The sequence below is a fragment of the Aspergillus heteromorphus genome (genome assembly GCF_003184545.1).
Source record: "Aspergillus heteromorphus CBS 117.55 chromosome Unknown BO70scaffold_21, whole genome shotgun sequence".
Taxonomy (NCBI): Eukaryota; Fungi; Ascomycota; class Eurotiomycetes; order Eurotiales; family Aspergillaceae; genus Aspergillus; species Aspergillus heteromorphus.
In genome coordinates, this window is record NW_020290426.1 from 123253 (window position 1) to 145826 (window position 22574).

General features: G+C 55.3%; 10 protein-coding genes across 10 annotated transcripts; 3 read left to right on the forward strand and 7 right to left on the reverse strand.

Moving 5' to 3' along the window:
- Positions 1–1453: 1453 nt before the first annotated feature.
- BO70DRAFT_398250 (uncharacterized protein) lies at positions 1454–2673 on the reverse strand (the record flags this gene model as incomplete). Its single annotated transcript, XM_025546767.1, has 2 exons — positions 1454–2001; positions 2610–2673. The coding sequence occupies 2 exons, from the start codon at positions 2671–2673 to the stop codon at positions 1454–1456; spliced, it is 612 nt and encodes a 203-aa protein (XP_025397358.1).
- Positions 2674–2958: 285 nt separating this feature from the next.
- Positions 2959–4176, forward strand: BO70DRAFT_296082 (uncharacterized protein; the record flags this gene model as incomplete). Its single annotated transcript, XM_025539526.1, has 2 exons — positions 2959–3792; positions 3985–4176. 2 exons carry the CDS (start codon positions 2959–2961, stop codon positions 4174–4176), a joined length of 1026 nt encoding a protein of 341 aa, XP_025397359.1.
- A 538-nt stretch (positions 4177–4714) lies between these two features.
- On the reverse strand, positions 4715–5802 carry BO70DRAFT_95988 (NPP1 family protein). Its single transcript, XM_025548882.1, has 2 exons — positions 5486–5802; positions 4715–5239 (listed from the first exon to the last, which is right to left on the reverse strand). Exons 1-2 carry the CDS (start codon positions 5713–5715, stop codon positions 4726–4728), a joined length of 744 nt encoding a protein of 247 aa, XP_025397360.1. The 5' UTR covers positions 5716–5802; the 3' UTR covers positions 4715–4725.
- BO70DRAFT_95987 (uncharacterized protein) lies at positions 5803–6269 on the reverse strand. Its single transcript, XM_025548881.1, has one exon. It carries the CDS (start codon positions 6124–6126, stop codon positions 5890–5892), a length of 237 nt encoding a protein of 78 aa, XP_025397361.1. The 5' UTR covers positions 6127–6269; the 3' UTR covers positions 5803–5889.
- Positions 6270–6403: 134 nt separating this feature from the next.
- Positions 6404–7545, reverse strand: BO70DRAFT_363963 (5'/3'-nucleotidase SurE). The gene is made up of 2 exons (XM_025543690.1): positions 7340–7545; positions 6404–7288 (listed from the first exon to the last, which is right to left on the reverse strand). Exons 1-2 carry the CDS (start codon positions 7512–7514, stop codon positions 6570–6572), a joined length of 894 nt encoding a protein of 297 aa, XP_025397362.1. The 5' UTR covers positions 7515–7545; the 3' UTR covers positions 6404–6569.
- A 280-nt stretch (positions 7546–7825) lies between these two features.
- BO70DRAFT_95999 (cobalamin-independent methionine synthase II family protein) lies at positions 7826–9355 on the reverse strand. Its single transcript, XM_025548883.1, has one exon. It carries the CDS (start codon positions 9181–9183, stop codon positions 7972–7974), a length of 1212 nt encoding a protein of 403 aa, XP_025397363.1. The 5' UTR covers positions 9184–9355; the 3' UTR covers positions 7826–7971.
- A 172-nt stretch (positions 9356–9527) lies between these two features.
- Positions 9528–9839, forward strand: BO70DRAFT_398255 (uncharacterized protein; the record flags this gene model as incomplete). Its single annotated transcript, XM_025546768.1, has 1 exon — positions 9528–9839. One exon carries the CDS (start codon positions 9528–9530, stop codon positions 9837–9839), a length of 312 nt encoding a protein of 103 aa, XP_025397364.1.
- An 864-nt stretch (positions 9840–10703) lies between these two features.
- BO70DRAFT_363965 (uncharacterized protein) lies at positions 10704–11764 on the forward strand. The gene has a single exon (XM_025543691.1). The coding sequence runs from the start codon at positions 10835–10837 to the stop codon at positions 11654–11656; it is 822 nt and encodes a 273-aa protein (XP_025397365.1). The 5' UTR covers positions 10704–10834; the 3' UTR covers positions 11657–11764.
- Positions 11765–12546: 782 nt separating this feature from the next.
- BO70DRAFT_398257 (putative ABC multidrug transporter) lies at positions 12547–17281 on the reverse strand (the record flags this gene model as incomplete). Its single annotated transcript, XM_025546769.1, has 14 exons — positions 12547–12645; positions 12725–13161; positions 13222–13381; positions 13430–13636; positions 13688–13995; positions 14043–14136; positions 14181–14356; positions 14404–14678; positions 14728–15334; positions 15384–15889; positions 15938–16482; positions 16537–16947; positions 16996–17040; positions 17090–17281. The coding sequence occupies 14 exons, from the start codon at positions 17279–17281 to the stop codon at positions 12547–12549; spliced, it is 4062 nt and encodes a 1353-aa protein (XP_025397366.1).
- A 1646-nt stretch (positions 17282–18927) lies between these two features.
- On the reverse strand, positions 18928–20615 carry BO70DRAFT_372648 (putative amino acid permease family protein; the record flags this gene model as incomplete). The annotated part of the gene is made up of 3 exons (XM_025544866.1): positions 18928–20037; positions 20085–20383; positions 20462–20615. The coding sequence occupies 3 exons, from the start codon at positions 20613–20615 to the stop codon at positions 18928–18930; spliced, it is 1563 nt and encodes a 520-aa protein (XP_025397367.1).
- Positions 20616–22574: the final 1959 nt, after the last annotated feature.

Below are 22574 nucleotides of genomic sequence, written 5' to 3' on the forward strand. Positions count from 1 at the left end.
AGGGGTAGGGTTTCTGGCAGGTTTGAGGTTTACCTCGGATGCACACATATTCCTGGTGTTGAACCAAGACAACGACTACTCTTCAAACGGCGCATGTCGTCCCATTTGCGATGGGGTCGTTTCGCAAAAGTCGGGTGCAGAACAAGTTGCCCGCGTCTGAAAGATCGTTTCCCCTTGCACTCTCGAGTCGTGATCTCAGATGGTACCTGCTGAGAAATATCTTATCAATTATCCGGGAACGGGATCTATAAGGGGTTTCCGAGGCGTTCGCAGAAAAATGTTAGAAGACCAGACTGGATTTCAAGATAGCTATCATGTGGCCTGTTTGGCCTTTTGCTGAGATATTAGGAAGTAAACGTCATATGAGGAGAGTATATGCCTATTACTGGGAAATCGAGCGTAGTCCAGCTCATATCAGCTGAACAGAAGAGCGAACAGAATAAAATCCGATAATATTGGCGTAGTTGGAAGATTCAAAGCTGAACCATGGAGGACTAGACCCAACCAACAGGGTCGCTATTGATGCCACGGGTGATTTTGGACTTGGGGCCAAGCAGAGTATAGTCGACTAGAGTCACCAGACCAGATTGACCTTACCGAGGAGCTTGACAAGCAGGGAACCCTCTTCGTCAATACGAGACATTCCTTCGTATTTCGCGTGAAAATATCATGGGATGTCCCTGTATAGTAGTTACGCGAGTTGAGAGGGTGGTTGGAATGTATTTCCTTACGGTAAATTGATATCGTCGAGGCTCTTGTGTATTCTTTCCGGTTGGACTTATTGGAGAATGATACATCCTAAGCGAGAGCCGTTGAAGCAAAAAAAAAAAAAAGGGCTTGAGCATCCTGCAGCGAGGGCGGGACATTCACTGTGATTGCCAGGTGAAGAGTGTCTTCTCGCACAGCCTGATAGTTATGCTGTGGAGCTTGACTGACAGCTACACCGTGAATGCCTCGGTAGTCACCGCCGGCCAGCCACATGGCTGTTCTTGGAACTGGATTCCATATCCCGACTTTATCCACAACCGCACTCAGCCCCTATCCTATCCACTATCCAGTCTATCCAGTGGAGATGGATGCCAACCGACCGGTCCCAGAGTTCAGACAGATGTCGGCATCAACTTGGGATCCGAAAGCCGACGCGACGCCGTTAATAGTAACACGAACCCGAAGGCCCTCTGGATTCTGGCACCACACCACAGCTCTCTGCTAGCGACATAGCTGGCTAGTCCTGTCCAGTCCTTGGCTGGCCCACAGCCGCGTGTTGTCATGATAGGATCCGTCGAGAAGGGAGACTCCGAGGGGTGCCAGCACTAAGCGCCTACCCATCTCATAGCACATGTCTATGCTGATTGAAGGGGCAGTCAGACAGGGTTGGCGTCTTCACCGCGAGGCTGATTTCCGGACAGTTGAAACGGCAGCCATCCCTTGCAATCTCACCCTGCCTTACAGGTCACTCAATCCTAATCGCCACCATCCTGTCATGTCCACGTCCAATCCGGACGACTTCGCGCTGACTGGGTTGGGTGGCCGGCGCTTCGCGGGCCCGTAAAGCTAGGGCAGGGAAAGCCCCGTGCGGGTGGCGTGGCTGGTCACGGTTAATATGCGACAGGAGCGTTTCACGTCTGCCACCGGCGCCATCCAGAAAGGTGCCGGTGGGTCGCCGTCTCTCGCCGTTGACGAGGGCGGGATAAGGTTCGTGGTTAAGCTTGCTTGTCCATCGCACGGCCGGGAATGACAACAGACATTCGGGATGGCAGCGACCGGTGTGGACGGTGGAGGACACAATACCAGCGGCAAGGATGCGGATGCGGATGCAGATGCGGATATGGACAATGCCGCCACATTGCGCAAGGGTGGTGGTTGGCGATTCATGCAACCCCATCTGCCTTGCAAGATTCGTATCAGAAGTACGACGAGGAGGCCCGCCCGCCAGCCCCGTCGCGCAGAACAGGGCAACGGGGTCTCCCCGAGGGAAGCGAAGGGAAAGCTCGGCCGACACTGTAGATAACTAGTCAGTCTACCAGTAAATATCTGGGCTAGATAGATAGAAAGTCGAAAGCGCTCGATGCACCTGGATCGATCCACCGGGCCAACTGTCATTGGGCGCGTGGAGGAGAAATCTGACAGGAAGAAAATTGCCAGGGACGGCCGTCCAGACGTGGGCGACGTGATTGGCGAGATTAAGCCAGTCAGGGCCAGCTTAATCTAATTGTGCAAGTCGAGCAGCTAGGGAGGTGCTATTGCCTGGCTAGTCTAGTGGCTGGCGGTGGATCCACCCAGCCGGGCCCTGATTCTATTCTTATCCTCGTGTGCAGCGGTCGGGGATCAAGCGTTCGAGTCACGGATGGACGGCGGTATCGAACTATTCCACGAGAAAAAGCTTGTCTACAGAGACAAACGGACGCCAGACGGACAACCGACAACGGGTGAAGAGGGAAAACACCGACAACAGCCAAGACCCTAGGGGGCTCAATATCAGACGGATCGGCACCACCTGCAACACTTGCCCCTGCCCTAGACTGGATAGCACCGTTCCGGCCTCACCTTAATTGCTCCAGCGCTTCCGATGCCCCCCCCTCAGGGCCCAGATGGACCCACTGCCCTACCCGCCGTGTGTCGACCTGTCGCCGGCGGCTGGCAGCCCGACTCCTGGTGGAGCACCGGAGGCATGGCCGTTTGAGATGCGACGCAGGTAGAGAGAGACAGACGGCGATGGTGGGTTAAATAGACCTCCATCGCACCGCCAGTCGGTCTGTCTTTCTCTCTTCCTCTCCAGCAGGTCTTGACTTTCCTCCTTCCCTTCTTCCCTTCTTCGCTCTTCGCTTCATTGACTGAAGCCTCACATTCCTTGCGCTGGGTCGCTCGTTCTCTCTACGCTTTCACCACATACATTCTCTCTACACTTTCTCTCACACTCTCTCTATCTCTTGTCTTCTATCCCCACCACTAGCAATCATGCGTCACACTCAGTCTGCCTCCCTCCTGGCGGCCCTGCTGTCGGCCACCACCCAGGTGGCGGCCCACGGGCACGTCACCAACCTGGTGGTGGACGGCGTCTACTACGAGGGCTTCGACATCAACGTGTTCCCCTACGAGACCGACCCCCCGAAGGTGGCGGCGTGGACGACCCCCAACACGGGCAACGGCTTCATCTCGCCCGACGAGTACCGCAACCCCAACATCATCTGCCACGAGAACGCGACCAACGCGCAGGCGCACGTCGTGGTGGGGGCGGGCGAGAAGGTCAACGTGCAGTGGACGGCGTGGCCGTCGTCGCACCACGGGCCTGTGCTGGACTACCTGGCGCGCTGCTCAGGCAGCTGCGAGACGGCCGACAAGACCGAGCTGGAGTTCTTCAAGATCGACGGCGTCGGGCTGATCAGCGACTCCGAGGTGCCGGGCACCTGGGGAACCGACCAGCTGATCGCCAACAACAACAGCTGGATGGTCGAGATCCCCCCGACCATCGCGCCGGGCAACTACGTGCTGCGCCACGAGCTGATTGCCCTGCACGGCGCCGAGGAGACTGACGGCGCCCAGAACTACCCCCAGTGCTTCAACCTGCAGGTCACCGGCACCGGCACCGCCACGCCCTCGGGGGTGCTGGGCACCGAGCTGTACACCTCCACCGAGGCCGGCATCCTGGTGAACATCTACTCCTCGCTGGCCACCTACACCGTGCCCGGGCCCAGCCTCTACAGCGGGGCTGTCTCCATCACCCAGACCACCTCGGCGATCACCTCGACGGGCACCGCCGTTGTGGGCAGCGCCAGCGGGGTGGCCAGCGGGGTGGCCAGCGCCGCCGCGACCTCCGCCCCGGCCGCCGCCATCACCACCAGCGTGGCCGCCAACACCGAGATCGCCGAGCCCAGCGCCCCCTCCAGCTCCAGCTACTCCCAGATCGCCGTCCAGGTGCCCTCCAGCTGGACCACCCTGACCACCCTGACCCCTGCCGCCGTCGCCGTCCCCACCTCCGTCGAGCCCGAGGTGCCTGCCTCAACCATCACCCCGGCCCCGGCCTACACCGCCGCCACGGCGGGCTCGTCCAGCGGCACGCAGTCGCTGTACGGCCAGTGCGGCGGCATCAACTACTCCGGGGCGTCGGCCTGCGCGTCCGGTTCGTCTTGCCACAGCTACAACCCTTACTACTACCAGTGCATTGCTAGCGCTTAGTGTGCTTCCATCTTGATGTTGTAGCATCTTCATTCTACCTTGATGTTGATCTGGATGTTGATCTTTGGCTGCCTGCCGCCAAGTACTGTATCTAAATCTAGGTAGCCTTTTTACTTTGAATCAGAATTCATCTTTACCTGTGTTAGACTGGATCGGGAGTGTAGGGGAAGGATGTTTTAATGGGGTTTTGTATGTTTGTTTGTAGTATAGTAGTGTGTTTGTTCATGGTGTAGAGAATATCCATTCAACTTTTAGCATTGGATCATATATAATATTATATCATATCCAACCCACATGTAATACAGTAAGTCACCTGGGTACATTGCCGAGAATCACTGAAAGGGAGAAAGACAATGATCATCTCTGTCACTACACTCACACAAAACATACATTGTTCAATTCACTGATACAGGTTATATACACCCCGCCACTTCCTAGTCTCACCCACCACCCCACCCAACCCAACTATACACCATACACTATACACTATACAGCATACACCCACTCACAACTTAATAGGTAGATAGATAAATAATCAACAATCAACCCTTAAAAACTGGCCTTCCCCAAATTCTCCTCCCACGTGGCATCCTTAAACGGCACAATCGCCTTATCAAAATCGACCGTCTGCAACGCGTCCCTGGCAGCGGTGGTCAAACTCTCCCAGGCAACCAACGGCTGGGTGCCCCCGACCGTGGTCGTAAGCCCACACGAATGATCCACCGGCCAGACACTCTCGTACTTGATCAGCGGCTTCGTGCCGTCGAGGGTATATCCGTCCGTGGAGCAGTCCCAGCCGCCGTGCGCGGAGGGACACACGGCCAGGATGTTGTCGGCGGAGACGGTCAAACCGTCGGCCAGCCAGACGATGACACCTTCCCAGTCGTGGCGGTGGCCGATTCCCGGGCTGGGTTCGTCTTTGGGCATGTACCAGGAGTACATGAGCGCTGTTGGGTAGGTGCTGGTGCTGGTGCTGGTGGTGGAGATGTTGGAGCGGACGTAGATTTGGCCGGTGCTGGAGGTGCAGTCGCCGTCTGAGGAGCCGGTTATGGCGAGGCCGGCGCTGGTTGGGGGGGGGATGTTAGTGTTGGTTTTTTTTTGGGGGGGGGGGGTTGTTATTGAGGTTGAGGTTAGGGCTGGGATTCAGATTCAGAAAGTATAGCCTGCGTCACTCGAGACCAGGAAGGCAGGCAGGCAGGCAGACAGACAGGCAGGCAGACAGACAGGCAGGCAGGTAGGTAGGTAGGTAGGTAGGTAGGTAGGTAGGTAGTAGGCATGCATGCAACTAAACCAAATATCAAAAACATACTCGGTATTCCCCTCGGCATCCACACCCGGAAACGGCACGCAGCCATTCACGACCTTCAGATACGGCTGATACGCCAGATAGATATCGCCCGTCTGATCATCCGGCACGGTCTGGTTGAAACCGACAATCTCGTCGCTGGCGATCCAGTCACGGATGACCATTTTGCCGGCGGGGGAGGCGCGCACCATCGCGAGGGTCGAGGCGGCGACGAGGAGGGTTTTGAGGGACATGTTAAATATTATTATGAAAGGTGAAGATGAAGGGGATGATTCTTAGAAAAGGGTTTAGGGTGTAGTGCAATGTAATGCTGAGAGACAGAGACAGAGAGGGAGAGGGAGAGGGAGATGGAGGGAGACCAGGTAGTAGATATATAAAGTAGTAACAGGAGAAAGAGTTCGTCTGTGCTAGGGAAAAAAAAACACCAGGAACGAGGAAAGATCGGCGCCTTTTATCTTGCTCCTCCTGCTCCTCCTCGGAGCTCGCTCCGTGACGAGTCGACAGACACACAGACACGCTACCCGACCCTGATAGGAAGGAATCTTCAGGATCGACATCGCTTGATCGATGGGTCCGACCTCGGAGGCTGCAGCTGCAAGCTGCAGGTGCAAGAAGGGTACGTAGTATCTAGGTGGAAGAGTCATTCCGCATCAGGGTTATCAGACGCAGACCCCGACTCAGACACCCCGATCCTGGCTCGCGACCAGGATGCGAAGGATGCAACACTGTCTTGGAGGGAGGAACCTGCAGGAATCTAGCGTCTGACAGCAGCCAGAAGCGGAACGTGGTGCGGGCGGGTAGCGTGATTGCGATTGCATGATGGATGCGGGGGTCACTCAGACTGGTGGATGATTTAGATTGCCTTAATATACCAGAACAATAGAACATATCTGGCTGGCCAGGGTCAGGGACGTCGGGCTGCTCCAATGACGGGGTGTGGTTGGATCACGCGTACTTGCGACTTAGGGCTGACGCGGAGACTAAAATATCGTGATAGTGGGGGGATGTAATCTACGTCCGAGACAGCGGGAGAGACATCCCCATTCCATCCCATTTCCATTTCCATTGACGTCGCTATCTACCGATCTCACTCCAAGCAGGTCAACAATCCCGACAGCTTGTCCAGAACCACCGCCTGCATCGTCGCGTTCGCGTCCAGCTTATCGCTCGCCAACCCCACCGAGATGCTGGCGTAGCAGCCGTCCGAGTCCACCACCTTCGTCTCCGTCGGCAGCCGCGTGCTGCCGCAGGTCTCGACGTCCGCCGGCGTCAGCAGCGGGATGGCGGTGAAGATGCGCGACAGGACGAACTTGAAGTCGTCCGCGCTGGTGCACGTCGAGTCGCCCACCGCGCCGAAGTTCACGTTCAGCCAGATCTCGTCCGGCAGGTAGGGCGTGCCCGCCGCGACCAGCTCGTCGGTGACCTTGGTCGCCAGCTCCGCGTACACGGTGCTGTACGTCGGGGTCGTCACGTCCCACGCCGTCTGGGACCCCGTGTCGCCGGAGAATGCGATCGCGGGGATGCCCACCTCCGCGGCGTAGGTGGCCGCGCCGACCGTGCCGGAGAAGAACACGTCCAGTCCCAGGTTGGTGCCCACGTTGGGCCCGGTGACGGCGAGGGCGGGCGCGCCGTCGAAGTACTCGGGCGACAGGGTGTTGATCCCGTACTTGATCGAGGTGACCGGGTACGAGTTGACGTAGTTCCAGCGCGGCTGCGAGGCGTTGTAGCCCTCGGCGGGACTGCCCGAGGGGCAGCTGTCGAACTCGCAGGCCTCGGTCAGGGTGGTGGGAGTGGCATCGTCGGAGCCTGTGTGGGTGTGAGTGAGCGTAGATCCAGCGGATCAGACGGCGATGTTACCTGTTCCGCTCTCGTTCTCCGCCGGGGCCGACAGGACCACCGAGTGGCCAGCAGCGGTGAGGGAGTCGTAGAGGGTGCGGATGTTGATCTCGGCCCAGCCATCGTCGTTGGAGGAGATGATGTTGATGGCGTGGGTAGCCAGGGGCAGCAGAGACAGAGCTAGAGGGAAGTGCATGGTGGCTGCTCAGTTGGTTATTGGAGGGCTGGAGACCGAGGGATGGATAGCCGGCGTCGAGGGCTATATAGTCTCGCTCCTGGGTCCTCCACTCCAGGCGAGTTATGCAGGCCGGAGAGCGAAGCCGCGTATCCGTCGCTGCCGAAGCCGCGGACCCATAATTCATCTCGCACGGGCGATCGCGGACGGCCAACTGCTGCACCACGTGCGGCCTGTCATGCAGGCCTGCCCTCCGTCCTCAGGTCGGTGGCTTCAGTAGCCTCCACAGCTTCAATTCATTTAGGTTTGGCAGCGGATATGTGCAGAATCACGGAAGAGAGAGACGCTCTGAAACTAGTGCAGTGGATCACAATGCAGGTGTGCCGTTGTCTCTCTGGCCTGCATCGGCGTCCGACGGATTCATTGCTCATTCATTATGCTGCCACGCAATCACTAACCGAGGTCAAAAAGACAATATCTAGCTGCTGCTGGTCGGCCACACCCTGTCTGCTAGCCGCTGCACCAGCTGCAGCTTCTCCCACATGCGCTCCTCCGTCATTCCGATTCCCCGGCCTCGACCCACGCTGGCGAACCCACACTGCGGACTGACCCCCAGCGTCGTGTCCAGAACCTGCTGCCGACTGCGTCCCTGGCCCTGCGCGATCGCATCGGCTGCCTCATACACCCGGGCCTCCAGCTCATCCAGCGTCTCCAGCTCCGCCGTCTTCGTCGACACCACGCCCAGCACCACGTTCTTGCCGACCGGCAAATGTCGCAGCGGCTGGAAATCGCCCGCGCGCTCCGTGTCATACTCCAGGTAGAACGTGTCATATTCCAGCCCCGTGAACATGCGCCGCGCAATCCGCTCGTACGATCCGCTGAGAATGTGCGTGGACCCGGGCATATTGCCCCGACAGAGATGCACACCGACGTGCAGGTCCGTCGGACGGTCTTTCAAGGTTTGATTGTGGGCCCAGATGTACAGGTCCAGCAGCTCGTCCGGGTCGATGCCGTCTGCCAGGCAGCCGGACCGCATCTCGTCCGTCACGAAGAAGGTCATCGCGGGATCATCGATCTGGATGGAGCGCAGCCCGGCATCATACAACGTCCGGAACTCCTTCGCAAACGCGGTCGCCAGGTCCACGAAGTACTCCTTGTCCGTGGAGTACGGGCTAGAGGCCGTGAACGCGGTGCCCGCTTGCAGGTGCTGGTGCTGCCAGGTGATGGGGGGCATGCTCAGTTTGCATTCGTGCCACTGTTCGCGGGGGACGAGGCTACGCAGGTACTCCCAGTCCGCGAGGTAGGGGCTGTGGACGTGCTGAATCTTGCCCACCGCTACTGAGCAGTCTCGCGTTTTGATTCCCAGCTTCTCGAGCGCTCGGAGGGTCGGAAGCCCGTTACGATAGCCTTCGGGGATGGGGACCTGTGTCATTTGCATCCCTTCGAGGCGCTCGAAGAACCCGGCATAGAAGATGGGTCGCTCGTACTCGCCCGTCGTGATGGGGCGTACATTATGAGCCAGTTCCTGTTGAACCAGTTTCGCGATCGCCTGCTGGGTCAGACGCTCCAGACCTTCAGGAACAGTGGTCTTGGTGTAGCTGTTCCCCAGGCCAGCGGCACTGCGGGCAGCCAGCAGCTCGTCGGGTCGGATGAGAGAGCCGATGTGTTCGGCACGGAAGGGGGGAGTCATGATATGAGGTTGAGCGTTCCAATGCAGCGATGGTGTCGCAGGGAGCAGAGGTGCGGACGCAGAGCCGGAAACTTAACATCCGCAAGCTGTGCGGGGAAAGGGGTTCAAGCGCCGTCGGCCATTCGGGTAAAGATACAGCAGGATTGCATGCATCCAATATTCCAACGTCATCGTGCGTGACAGATCATCCAAACAGGCAGACTCGTCCGAGGTCGGCTTTCGACGCCGTTGCTAGTTGCGACCGACATCCAGTGTGATTAGCTCGCAAAATCAACGTAGGCAATATAGGGGCAGACACCTGTTGTCACATTTTCCACTTGCCCAATCCACAATCCACCACCGATATGCTGTGCCTTCCTCGTCCTGTCGTCCTCGCATCGGTGCTCGATTTCGGCCTCATCTTGCGCACGCGCTCGAAAACGTCGTCGGGACTCGATGAAATCCGTGTACAGCTTCGATCCGGTCAGGCCAGTCTTATCGCTCCAGTATCCAGTATTCCCAGTGACACATTCACGAGTCGCAATTATGAGTCGACTGGCTTGAACTATGCGATTCGATTTTCCAGGGTAGGATCGAGGTCACGTTCCGAGGATCATGGCCTAAGTTCGCGTTTGTCTCAGATCTTGCAGGGCATTCGGTATGCCGGGCAGTTGTAGATGTGCCAGCCACATGATACCACTTCAGCTACCGTTCGCACTTTATCTCGGTGATGGTAGGGTAGTCTGCGCGGTGGGATCGAGGTGCGGGCGTTCGAATCGGCGGCTTCGATATCGCGTTTGGGTTGGTGGGTACTTGAATCGTAAACTTGAATCGCCAAATTGAACCGAACCTGTTTGACTCAGAATCCGACGTCGATCGGTGATTGAAGTGACATGGCCATTTGACCAAAGGCAGTGAGGACCTGCTACCGGTCACCTGCACGGAGGATGGACATTCATTCATGGTCGGTGGCATCCATCGCGCGCTCGCACAATCCAGACAGTAGGAATCGTGCGATAGGTCTTGACCTCTCGATGATAGACCACTCCCCGATCCAAATGAGAGCTGCCTCGACCCAGGATGGGTTGGATGAGTTGTCAGGTTCGAGTTTGGTGCATTGCGCAGACGAAGGTGAGGACGAAGATGCGACGAGAATTGAGACGCATCGCGTATTGTGCACGAGACAAATGGGACAAACGAGACAAATGAGTCAAAGCGCACAAATTGAGCAAACATCTCAAACAGAGCAAACTGGATCACCTGATATAACTGCAAGCATCCACCAATTAAAGACCTCCACTTGCCGAGGAGTCCTCGCCGGAGAGAGACTAGCGCATCCGATCAGCCCTGTCTCCAATTGGCGAGAGTACCCGCGGCATGGTATCTCCAGCCAATGACACCTAAGCTTCCGGAGCAACCCCCGATCGATGACGCCACTGCCGGGAGGGATTCAAGGCCCGGATGGCCCGATTCGGCGACAGATCGACTGGGGCAACTTTGCGACTCCCTCGCCTCCTTCTTTCACTCACTCTACACTTCTACACTCGTAGAATCCAGCACACACACGGCAGGCAACCTTCCGAATCAAATCATCCACATCTCCAGACTCTACGACCTCGTGCTCAATCAACCCCACACCACCACCACCACCACCCCCCGATGCTCACAGTCTATGCCCCATTTCACCCTTGACAACACGTCGGCGAACAACCCCACCGGCCTAACGCGGCACCTGGACACCACCGTCGAAGAATATGTGTTCCCGATCCTCATCGCGCTGGCATGGTGCAACGCCATCGAGCTGGTGATCCTCTGCCTGAACACCTTCAAACGATACGAGGGATCCTACTTCTGGAGTCTCCTGATCGCGTCCTTCAGCATCATCCCCTTCGGCCTGGGCTACATGCTCAAGATGTTCGGCGTAACCTTCACGCACTACTTCCTCGAGATCATAATCGTGGACATCGGCTGGACGGGGATGGTAACGGGGCAATCGATCGTGCTGTGGTCGCGTCTGCATCTGGTTTTTCACCATAAGAGGATCCTGCGCGCGCTGCTGTATCTGATCATCGTGGATGCAGTACTGCTGCATACGTCGAGCACCGCGCTGGAACTGGCCGTGAATGCGCGCCCGGGGTCGGATGCGATTAATCTGGCCTTTGGCGTGATTGAGCGCATCCAGCTGGTTTGGTTCTGCGTGCAGGAACTGCTGCTCTCCGGTCTGTATATCCGTGAGACGGTGAGGATGCTCCGTATGGATTCGGGCGGGCTGTCGCGCAGTGTGCTTACCCAGCTGCTGCTGGTCAATATCGCCATTATCTTGCTAGATCTGTCTGTCGTGGCCATTCAGTATGCCGGGTACTTTACCTTTCAGGTTACCTTCAAGGCCCTGGTGTATAGCATCAAGTTGAAGCTGGAGTATGTGATCCTGGGACGGTTGGTGGATGTCGCGTATATAAGGACGCAGGCGGAGACACCGAGGTTTCGGTTTTGATTTTTTTTTTTTTTTTTTCGTCTGCTTTTTCTCCTTTCCTTTCCTTCTTTACTCACCTTTGATTGATTTTTACGGTTTTTTGTGGTTTTTGTTATTATACCCAGAATTGTGTTATAGATGGATAGACGGATTACTAGTTCTCTTCTTGTATATGTATACCTTAGACCAATACATTCAAACATCCTATTCTCGCTCAAGTCTATGATCAGTAGTTATATCCGTATATTATTCATGTGTCACAAAAGTGAGATATCTACGTCATCGTCCACCCCCCTTGCGCCTAATTCTCACCACCCCACCACCGCCAAGTCATACATCCCTCCTTCTTCCTCGTAGTACTGAGGCAACAATCCCAATCCCCAACCTCAGCCGCTGTCAATTCTCAAAACCCATGGCATTGATATTTCACATCCTATTACAGGACCATCACGCATCACGCCCTAACCAACTACCTATATACATAATGCATCTGCTAATGACTCAAGCAGAGCTTTTATTCGACGTGCATCAGAACCATGAGACAATCATGTGAAGTTGGAGGAGAAGAGGGTAGTGCAGGTAACGATAGTAATTGTATTAAACAGTGTAAAGTATAAAGGATCAATGGGTCTATATATCCAGCCCGGTGCCCAATGTGGTGTGGTGGGGTCTGGTGGGTGTATCTGTCTATCGATGTATATGTATGTATGTAAGGGTATGAAAAGGAGTACCTTGCTCTATGTATATTATCCATTCGCATTCTCTGTCCTCTCTTACTCACACACACTCTCTCTGTGTGTTGCGTGCGACTCATTCTCTCTCTCTCTCTCTCTCTCGTCCTCACAAATAAACAAACTCTCTGTCCGCGCGTTGTACCAACCCGGTTGGTGTGGGTGTGGGTTTGGTATCACTCACTCCGACCTTGCACTCTTCGTCTTCTTGCTCCTCAGCTTCATCATCAGGAACACCAGACCGTAGGACGAGATGCAGAAGAGGGCGGTGATTCCAGTCTAGACATCACACCATCAGCAATCTACTTTCAAAAACAAATCAAGCAAGCAAAGAATAAAAGAAAAGGATAAAACTCACATCTCTCCACGAATAATACTTCTGTTCCAAATTGAAACTCTTCGCATAATCGGCCCCCATCGAATACTGACAAAATTCACAGCTCGTGGCATTCGCATCGAGGAGATACCCCGTCTGCTCGGCAATAAAATCCTTCATATACTGCCCACAGGTCTGGCCGGACGGGGCGCTGAACTTGATATACTCCGAGGCTTCGCAGGTGACTTTGACGTCCCAGAGGACTTCGCCCAGCAGGCCGCCCACCAGGTAGGTGAAGGGGTCGAGGTAGTACAGCCAGTAGCGCCAGAAGGGCTGCATGCTGGAGTAGGGCACGACGACGCCACAGAAACTGATCATGCCGGCGCCGATGAGGATGGGGTTCATGATTGCGGCGAAGAATTCGTTGGGCGCGTAGGCGGCGATGGCTTGGCCGATGGAGGTGTAGAGGAATTCGTAGACTTCACTTTTGTTAGGTTTGGTTCTGGGGGAGGAGAAAGGGGGAATCGGGGGGGACTTACAGATCATCTGCAGGTAGACGTGGCCGGAGATGTATGCGCTGATGGGGAAGCCAGCTGTGAAGTACCAGCATGCGAAGTAAAGCGTGGCGCAGATGATCAGGTATGGGATTTCCGAGACGGCCTGGGCGCCAATAAAGGCCATCCAGTGGTAGGTTTTGGACTGGCTTGGTTAGATGGTTTGTTGACGTGGGGTGGTGTTGCAGCTTACCTTCTTCTCGCGGGTTTCGAAGATGTCACGGTTGTGCAGGAAGAACGGCTGCATCTGGTTGATACAGCCGGGAGCCACGAAGATGAAGTTGAAGATGGCGAACAGTCGAAGCTGCAGTGCGTATGTGCCGTCGCCCATCTTCCAGAAGGTGAATCCACTGAACAGCGCGGCGAAGACGTGCAGGATAATTTTGTTCCACATGTAATCCTGACCCGTCAGCTTTTATTTTCACGAGGTGCAATGGATGGATGGACATACCGGTGACCGCCACAGCTGGGTCATCAGACGCTCCAGCACCAGTTTGAATTGGTACCAGATAGGGGTGGCAAAGTTGTGCTGGTCCTCCACCTCGTCTGGCTCCGCTTGGCCCGCCTTGTTCAACGACTCAAGCTCCTCAATCGCACGCTCACGCTCCTCAGATTGGCTCCAGACATCGACCCAGTCGATCGGCTTCTCGGTGTTGCCCTGGATGACTTCAACGATGTGCTCGGCGGGGTTGACTTCAGGGGGGCAGGGAGCTCCGTTCTTGGCGAAGTATCCGAGGACCTTTCCGGAGTCCTCGCCAGCTGGTATTGTTAGATCTGAAATTGTGATACGGGTGTTATAGACTTACTTTCTCCGAAGTAGGCCATCTTTCCGCCCTTAGCGAGTAGGACCAACGAGTCGAAAGCGTCGAACAGAACGGCGGAAGGCTGGTGGATGGTACACTGGAATGCATTAGACCCTGTCAATTCCAGACAGACACACTTACCAGCACAGCCTGTCCGCTGTCGACCAGCTTTCTCAGGAAACGAATAATGTTGTAAGCAGATTGGCCATCCAGACCGGAAGTCGGTTCGTCGAGGAAGAGCAATGTCGGCTTGGCAACCAGTTCCACACCAAGAGTCACTCGTTTCCGCTGCTCGATACTGAGACCAGCTCCGGGAACTGTTCCTGTCAGTATAGTCCTCATCAAGGGCGGCAAGAAAAATTACCTCCGATCAGCGCGTCCCGAATGTCAGTCAACTCCAGGAGATCAATGATGTGGTCGACATAGGCTATCTTCTCTTCGCGCGGCACGCTCTCAGGCTGACGGAGCAGAGCAGAAAACACCAAAGCTTCTCTCACGGTGGCGGTGCCCTCGTGAACATCCATCTGCTCACAGTAACCAGTCGTACGCTGGAAGCTGATACCCTGCGGCTTGCCATCAATCAGGATCGAGCCGTAGATCTCTCCGCTGTCTTTTCGCTGAGCCAACACATCGAGCAGTCTGCAATAGAATTAGCGCCGCGGTCATCCCATTCATCACAAACACGTACGTAGTCTTTCCCGCACCAGAGCAACCCATCAAAGCGACCAGGTTACCCGGCTTCACGAACCCAAAGACCTGATCAAGCAACTGCTTCTTCTGACCGTGAAACGGCACGTGGTAGTCGAGATGGTTCCACGTGAACGTCGACTGCTTTCCCGTCTGCGCAAGGGCACTTCCCTCCGACTTCGGGGCAACGGTGCTTTCCTCGTCGGCCTTCTTGCTCTTGGCACCGCGCTTGAAAAGGAGGACGGACGATCCGGACTGGCTGTTGAGCTTTTCGAATCCCATCGAGGTGAGGAAGATGAAGAAGGCCCAGAACCCGATGAGGATGCCAAAGCTCCGCCAGATGTGGTGGTAGGAGTAGTTGAACTGTTCCTTGATGTAGGTGGCGCCGTTGATCACCCCATCAGTGCTTCCCTTCACACTGCAGCCGCGGTACTCAGAAACACCAGTTGGGTAGCCGGGTCCGTAGGGGATGTAGTCGGGTTCCACACAGTCCATTTCCAGGCCCACGAATTCGTTGGCCATCAATGCCTCGAATGCGTACGCGCCGGGGTTCAGGTAGAAGATCCAGCGGAACCAGACATGCATCTTCTCGAAGGGAATGAGGTATCCTATTGACATCAGCGAAGGTCGCCGTCGCGGAATTCCGTGGGAACCTACCTCCGTAGACGAAGAAAACCGTGGAGAGGAAACCAGTCATCTTGGATGCGTTACCGAACTGCTTGCACAGGGCACCGATCGCACGGAACATCTGCATGAAGCACAGCGTTTGGGCGATGATGACGACCCAGTAGGTGAAGAAACGGCCGGCATTCATCTGCATCGCGCTCATGAAGTAGAGGATCAATGAGAAACATGACACCTGAATCAAGACGATAGGGATATCCGTGATGGCGTTGGCGATGGCAAACGCCGTCGGGCGGTAGAATCCAAATCGCTTTTGCCGAGAAAGAATCGGACGTCCCATGAAGGATGCGGTCGTTTCGGACATTGTCTCGAGCAGGAAATACAGAACCGGGAAGAAAAGAGCACCAGGTCTCAGGAAGATGGAAGTACTGTCGTCGGCCAAGTTGTAGAACAAACTACCGCAGACCAAAGCCTGAAGGATGGAAGAAACGATCTTAATGATGATTGACAATTTGTCACCGGCCAAGATCTGGAACTGGCTAGAGGACGGTCAGCTTCGTTTCTCAAACTAATTCACGACTACTTACCGAATGGTGCAGCTGATGATCTGATCCCACAGGCTAGCTGTGTAGACGCTCTGCGGACGAGGGATGTGCTTCTTTCTCTTCTCCTTAGCTACGGCAATGGCCAGGTTCTCGTCCTCAATGGCCAGCTTCTCCGGGGGTTCGATGTCGTCCATCATCTGAGAGTGGATGGAGCTCTGGCGGTAACGGGCCTCAAACTCAGCCGCAGTGTTGGGTACCTTTTCTTCCATTCCCGGGGTGACAATGCGCTCCGTAATCACCGTAACTGAGGTAAGGAAGTCGGCGATGTTGGCTCCCTTAGGGCAGGTAAAGCCCATATCTTCGAAGTAAGCCCGAGCCATCGAGCGGGGCCCGTAGTAGGTGACCAGACCGTCTGCAAGGACGAGGATCTTGTCGAACGCATCGTAGATACCGTTTCCAGCCTGGTACATTGTCGCCACCATAGTCTTCTCGTTCTCATCGGCCTCGCGTCGGAGCATGCGAGCAAATTCCACGGCGGTCTTCGAATCCAGACCTCGAGTCGGGTTGTCCCAGAATTGCACCGGACTCTATGATGCGCATCCATGAGTAACCCATCATGGGACGAGGAGGAGGAATCTTACCTGACCGGCCATCATTTCTGCCAACGAAACACGTTTCCGCTCACCACCAGACACACCACGGATGAATTCGTTTCCAACCAGGGTCTTCTTGGTGTGAGGGATACCCAGCGAGTCCAGAATCCCGTCCCTCTTCTCCTGAACAAAGTCCTTCTTGTTCTGCAAGTGTTCGGGTCGCTCCCTCGGGACCTTGTTTCGTAGGGCGAACTTCATCGTCCGGTTGACTGTCAGAGTGGGAAAGTGTACGTCGTCCTCGTTGTTGAACATGATCTGCTGTCGGTACTTCTTCGCCTGCTTGTGGTCCATGCTTCCGTAGCGGGTTTCGCCGACGACCTCGTCGAATGCGTCGCGATCGTTGGAAAGCACTCGGAGGAAAGAGGTACATCCGGATCCTGGCCGTCCGAGAACGAGCAACTAAAGCAGTCAGCAAACACCACTCACTATTTCGCTCGCGTTTCCTACCATCTCGCTTGGTCGTAGTTGACCGGTGAGGTCCTTAAGAATTGTCTACCGCACCATCAGTAAAGCACCAAGAGGCTTTATCGTCCGATCATACCCTCTTAGGCCGCTGGTTCCTGTTGAACCACCCCATGACCTGCCGTGGATCGGCCACGGATAACAGGGTATCGCCCAGGGCAGCATCGGGGGCAGTGACGTTCACACTCAAATTGCGCCATGTAAGGGTCAAGCGCTTTGAAAGAGAGTCTCCAGACTCGACGTCCACGGTTCCCGACGATGAGTTGTCCATTATGAACGATGATCCACTTGTCTTAGCTGCAGGATTGCCGGTGGTTAGTGTATCCAATATAGATCTGAGCGGGCCGTTTTAGGCGTACCTCGTATGAATCACAGCCCATAAATTGTTAGACCCCGCGGAAGAGAAGAATCCAGAGACTCGATTGCCAGAATCCAGAGCAGCAGGGGAATTCATTCTGTTATATTGCCCTCCTCCCTGGGATAGCCAGCACGGAGCACTGGTCCCTGACAAGGCGCGTCCGTAAAGCCGTATACCCGATGCAGCTGAGCCCGTAATTCCGAGTCGCCCCACCCGGACCCGAACACGACATTCCATTGGCACAGATGGCAGGGCGATCCACCGAAGAAGATTCGCGTTGGGTGCCCTCGGATATACAATCGCAGCATCATGTCCACTGCTAAGACGCTAGAGGTCGGTATTACTCGTCGTGCCTGGAAGGACTATTTGCGATGACCTAAGATGATCCAAATAGTCGAGAAGAATGACGACCATTCAGGTCCCACAGCTCCATAGTCTGCAATTTCTGTTCCAGCCTTATTCCGAGCCCCCTCGTGGATCAAAGCCAGGTGGCGGGTCATTTGCGGATCATGGTGGCTGTCGGTTCGCAGCCCGGTAAAGGCACGGATCGAGATCAGTGCACCGGGATCCAGAAATTCAATGGTAGAAGGGCATAATAACACCTGGGTCACTGCGTCAAGCCCCTCGCTGCAGATAAGCTACGTGGCCAGGGCCTCAGGCACAGGTATCTAGGCTCGGATATAGCCAGCTAGCAGGTGGGGACATCCGGCATTGATTTAAGCTGCGGGACATCGAGCCTCTATTAATCAGACCCGGGTCTGGACTGGACTGTCCAGTTTCCTTGTTTCAAAATTGTGTCAGCGGCTGGCGTTCGTTCTGATCTCCCCGTAGCGAGCGTTTGTCGGTGGATATATCAAGGCGAGTGAGCATGTTCGTTCGCTTCATCCGGTTGACCGCATCCCAAGTATATATCTGTTGAGCTTCTCTCCCAAATGCTGTTGGGGAAGCGACAATTAGCCAATGTCTTGCTTTGACTGACGGAACGTTTCCGCTTCTTACCAATCCGGTTGCACTAACTATATATTAATCCTCATCCCTATCGCTGACGCGAGGTGATAAACCCGAATCCAGGGAAATACTTCCTCATCTGGAGTCACTTCTCACATGTGGAGGGGTTGCATCCGTTCCCGATTTTCGGATGCCGAGTCCGTAAAGTTCCGACGAGCAGGATAGCGATTAGATTGGGCAGAGGATCGTATGCGTTGGAGTCCGACGAGTATCTAGATCGCGGCTGTATGAATCGGAATGGTTCGTAGTGACGGGTAGGCGACGCGTTAGAACGGATGTGGGATATTGGGCTGGAGGGGTTCAGTCTTTCGGGGGATGCTTGTGTGTCCTCCAGATCTGGCTGGCTATAGCGATGTGCAGAGGATGAAGGAGTGAGGGGTTGATTGTTGTCCGGTTGAGTGTCTACCCCGCCATAGTCACGGGTTTCCTCCCCGTGATCGGCTTCCTGCTTTGCTTTGCTTTGCTTCTCTCCTCTACATAAACCACATTATTCCGTGGAGGTCATTGAATCATTGGGAAATATCCACAACTATATTATATTATATACAGGTCTATTCCTTCTTCTCGTCCGACTGCTCCGCCGTCTCAACCTCAAACCGCTGGGCTTGGATCATCTGGTTGATGGCGTCCTCCGTCTTCAGGTACGTGCTGCTGCCTTGGATGAACCAGAACGCCACCGCCACCACGAGCATTACCCCAAACACGGCGATCGCATAGTTCATGTCGCTGGGCGATGGGTTCGGGGACGAGGGGAAGAGGAAAAACACGGTCGTGATGAGGCAGTAGATGACGCTGATCCAGTTGATAAGCGCCCCCCACCGTCCGAGGTGGAAATGCCCCGGGGGCAGCTTGTCGCGTCCCACCACCAGCAGGGCGGCAATCGGAAGGCCGTACGAGATGGTCAATGCGATGGTGCTGACGCTGAGGATCGCCTCGAGGACGGTGTTGGCGAACAGGTACAGGATTCCCACGAGCCCGATCAGCACGCCTTGGAACCACAGCGCCCGCGCGGGAACCTTCCACACCGGGTCGATGTGCATGAAGTATCCGCTCCACGGCAGGCCGCCATCGCGCGCGAAACCCCACGTCAGCCGCGACGCGGTGGTCAAGATACTGATCCCCTGTCCGAGACCATTGAAAATGAACAGTGCGATGAGGACGGCTCCCCCTTCCAGGCCGACAGTCTCCACCATCAGCTCCATAAACGGCAGCCCGGTCGGCGAGTTGATGACCTCGTTGACGTCCTGGATGCAGAACAAGCAGACCACCATGAAGATGAAACCGGTGATGGCACCCATGAGGACAGACATCCAGATGACCTTGGGGGCGTTGCGACGCGGCGCGGGGATTTCCTCGACCATGTGGATGACCGCGTCGAAGGCTGTCAGACCGTACGCAGCCTGGACCAAGCCGGTGAACCACACGACGCCGTTCTCCCAGCCGGTCTCGTTCATCCACTCCCCGAAAACGAAGGAAGCAGGCTGGAAGGTGAGTCCCTTCTTCACCCCGACCGAGATGAGAAGAGCCAGGGACAGCACGACGAACAGGGCGGTGAACCAGATCCCGACAAAGTTGTTCAGCCAGGGAAGAATCTTCTCTCTCCGACAGCCGACCAGGTTGATGACTGTCAACACGAAGACCACGCCGATGTAGACGACAAACTCCAGCCACCCACTGCTGGCGCCCCCCAGGAGGGCTTAAACATGACCTTCATCCCCAGCAGGAACTCAGCCATGAAGGCGACTTGGGAGGCGGTCAAGGTCCACCATCCGAAGGTGTTGATCCACGCACACATGTACGAGGCAAACCGACCGAGCGGGGTGTCCCACAGCCGGAACACCCAATACGCCTGGCCGAGCGCGGTCGGCATGCTGCTGGTCAGCTCCCCCAGGGAAACGGCCACACACAGGTTACATACAGTAACCAGCACCAGACCCCAGAGAATGGTCACCGGACCGCCATTGGTGAGGCCACTGTCGAGATCCTGAGCAAAAGTTGAATAGGTTCCTGGTCGCAATTAGCTGCCGTTCTTGGCGCCCGCGCAGCACGAACAAGGCCAGAAAGCAGGTGCTCGGGCCAACGAACCTAGGACACAAAAAGCGAGCGAGAGCATGCTCCACATGTCGAATTTGCGACTCATGGCCTGGTCATGGCCCATGGCCGCGAGGTCGTGAGCATCTTGGACGCTCTGGTCGACCGATTGGATCGGTTTGATCGGGCCGTGGTTTTCCAAGTCCATCCGGAGATCGATGACGGACGGACAATTACAGTGAAAAGGTGGCGAGTCATTCAACAGGGAATGTGAGATCAATGGGCAAGTCGTGTACCCAATTGCCCATTTTCCGCAAGACGTCTAGCAGCCTGGGGGTGCGTTGCGAGGCGGGTTCATATATGGCCAATCCAGGATGCAAGGGCGTGGGCAGTCGTGGCTTCCCCTCACGAGGCCAGCATGCTTAGTCGGGAAAGGTGAGACGGGTTATCAGAGGGTAATCAGAGCTGGGATCAATTGGTCATGAAAGAGATCTCCATGAGTGGGCAAAAAGATAAGTTGGCGATAAGTGAAATTTTTTTGCCCTGGGAATTTTGGTTTTTGCGGGGGCTGGTTTTTTTTTAGGCTCGGCAGGACTTCCCAAGTGGGGTTGGCAGCTCGGACTTGGCGAGGCCGTTCGCAGGCATAATGGAGCCCATCGTGACGCGCCGGACGTGGTTGTCGAGAGTCGAGAGTCAAGAGTCGAGACGTCATCGCCAGATCACAGCAGCATTCACGTCTCAGCTCTTTCTATACGGATCATCTTCGCCATCTGAGCATCTACTGGGCGTACCTGAAATGACTCTGACCCTCTTTAGTCACCGTCAGCTGCAACATGCAAGCCGCAAGCCACCAGCCGCAGCCACATCTATCTACAGTACACAGTACACAGTATCTGGCCTTAAGATCGTTCAGCCCGCCGGAGTTCCTAAGATACAAATCATCTCCAGAATCTCCGTTATGTTTCCCAATCGGGCAGGTATATGCGGAGGCGATAAGTGCGCCGCAGCTGATTGTCGATCCGAGGCAGTCTTTCAGAGTCAGGGGTCGGATAGAAATTAACCCCGATACGATACAGGAGTGGCGATTCAGAATATCCTAACCATAGATAATAGCCATCGAACCGACACCTCCCATTTCACCCGGCTATCTCGACAATTACGCCTGCGGAACGCGAGGACAAAGAAACGGTGATACACGCGCATCGATCAAAGCAGCCTAGTTCCAATCTTGCCCGTCTCATCTCACCCGGTTTCCGATCCAGCAGGGACGGGAATGCGGGGTGTAGGCTTGGCCGGGAGTGGAATGTCGATCGACGTGTCATACCCGCCCCGTGGCAGTCCGACAACGGGGTCTGGGTGGTGGCAGTCTCCGCAGGATGAGTCTTGGGGCTAGGTGTGATAGGTTGACAGTGCCGACGATATCGTGATGGCTGCTGATAAGGCTTTCCGATGGACCCGACGGAGTATTTAGCCAGATGCACTCAGTCTCGATGGCTCTGAGTCACCGCATTTGACATTTACCGGCAGACTCGGGATGACTTGCGTCGCACTCGACATCTACCTGGACTATATGTGGAAACTATCCGGGGTATACTTACTAGGAACAGGCAGATTAAAGCCGTTTCAGTTAGCTACTTACTGCAGGATCAATCGCGAAGAATATGGGAACGTTCCGTCTCGCGCTCGAATTGCAGTGTTGCATTGCTTCGTCTAAATATTCTTTGATGGATGCAGCCAGGCGCAGTTGCGGCTTACACGTGTGGCAGCTACTAACAAGACTATTTTTGAGCTAAAGTTGATATAATTACATTACTTACTCAGTTATTACATCGATACCTAACCATCGCGCATAGCAGATGCAGTCTGAAGCTAATAAAGATAATGTCTAGCTAGATCCCTCTTTCTGGGGGTATTTTAACATCAGGCACAGCTCAATTCCTTCTCGGGAAATTACACGCATCGGTCGTACTATTCCAAGACAATCATAACTGCAGCGACTAACATCCAGCAAAGTCTCCTGTTCTGTGCAGGATATACTCGGACTCAAAGCGGACTCGTGTCGCTGAACTGACATTGTCATCAACATGCAGTCAAAAAGACGAAATTTCTATTGCCCGAGTCGAGCAGCCTCATGTCTACGTCCGACCCTACTTCCCATATAGATCAA

Coding starts and splice junctions, on each gene's coding strand:
- BO70DRAFT_95999 (XM_025548883.1), bottom strand. CDS start 9,183: ATGACTCCCCCCTTCCGTGCCGAACACATCGGCTCTCTCATCCGACCC.
- BO70DRAFT_95988 (XM_025548882.1), bottom strand. CDS start 5,715: ATGTCCCTCAAAACCCTCCTCGTCGCCGCCTCGACCCTCGCGATGGTG. Junction 5,240..5,485: donor GATGCCGAGGGGAATACCGA/GTATGTTTTTGA, acceptor CCCCCCAACCAG/CGCCGGCCTCGCCATAACCG.
- BO70DRAFT_95987 (XM_025548881.1), bottom strand. CDS start 6,126: ATGACTCTTCCACCTAGATACTACGTACCCTTCTTGCACCTGCAGCTT.
- BO70DRAFT_363963 (XM_025543690.1), bottom strand. CDS start 7,514: ATGCACTTCCCTCTAGCTCTGTCTCTGCTGCCCCTGGCTACCCACGCC. Junction 7,289..7,339: donor GGAGAACGAGAGCGGAACAG/GTAACATCGCCG, acceptor ACACCCACACAG/GCTCCGACGATGCCACTCCC.
- BO70DRAFT_363965 (XM_025543691.1), top strand. CDS start 10,835: ATGCCCCATTTCACCCTTGACAACACGTCGGCGAACAACCCCACCGGC.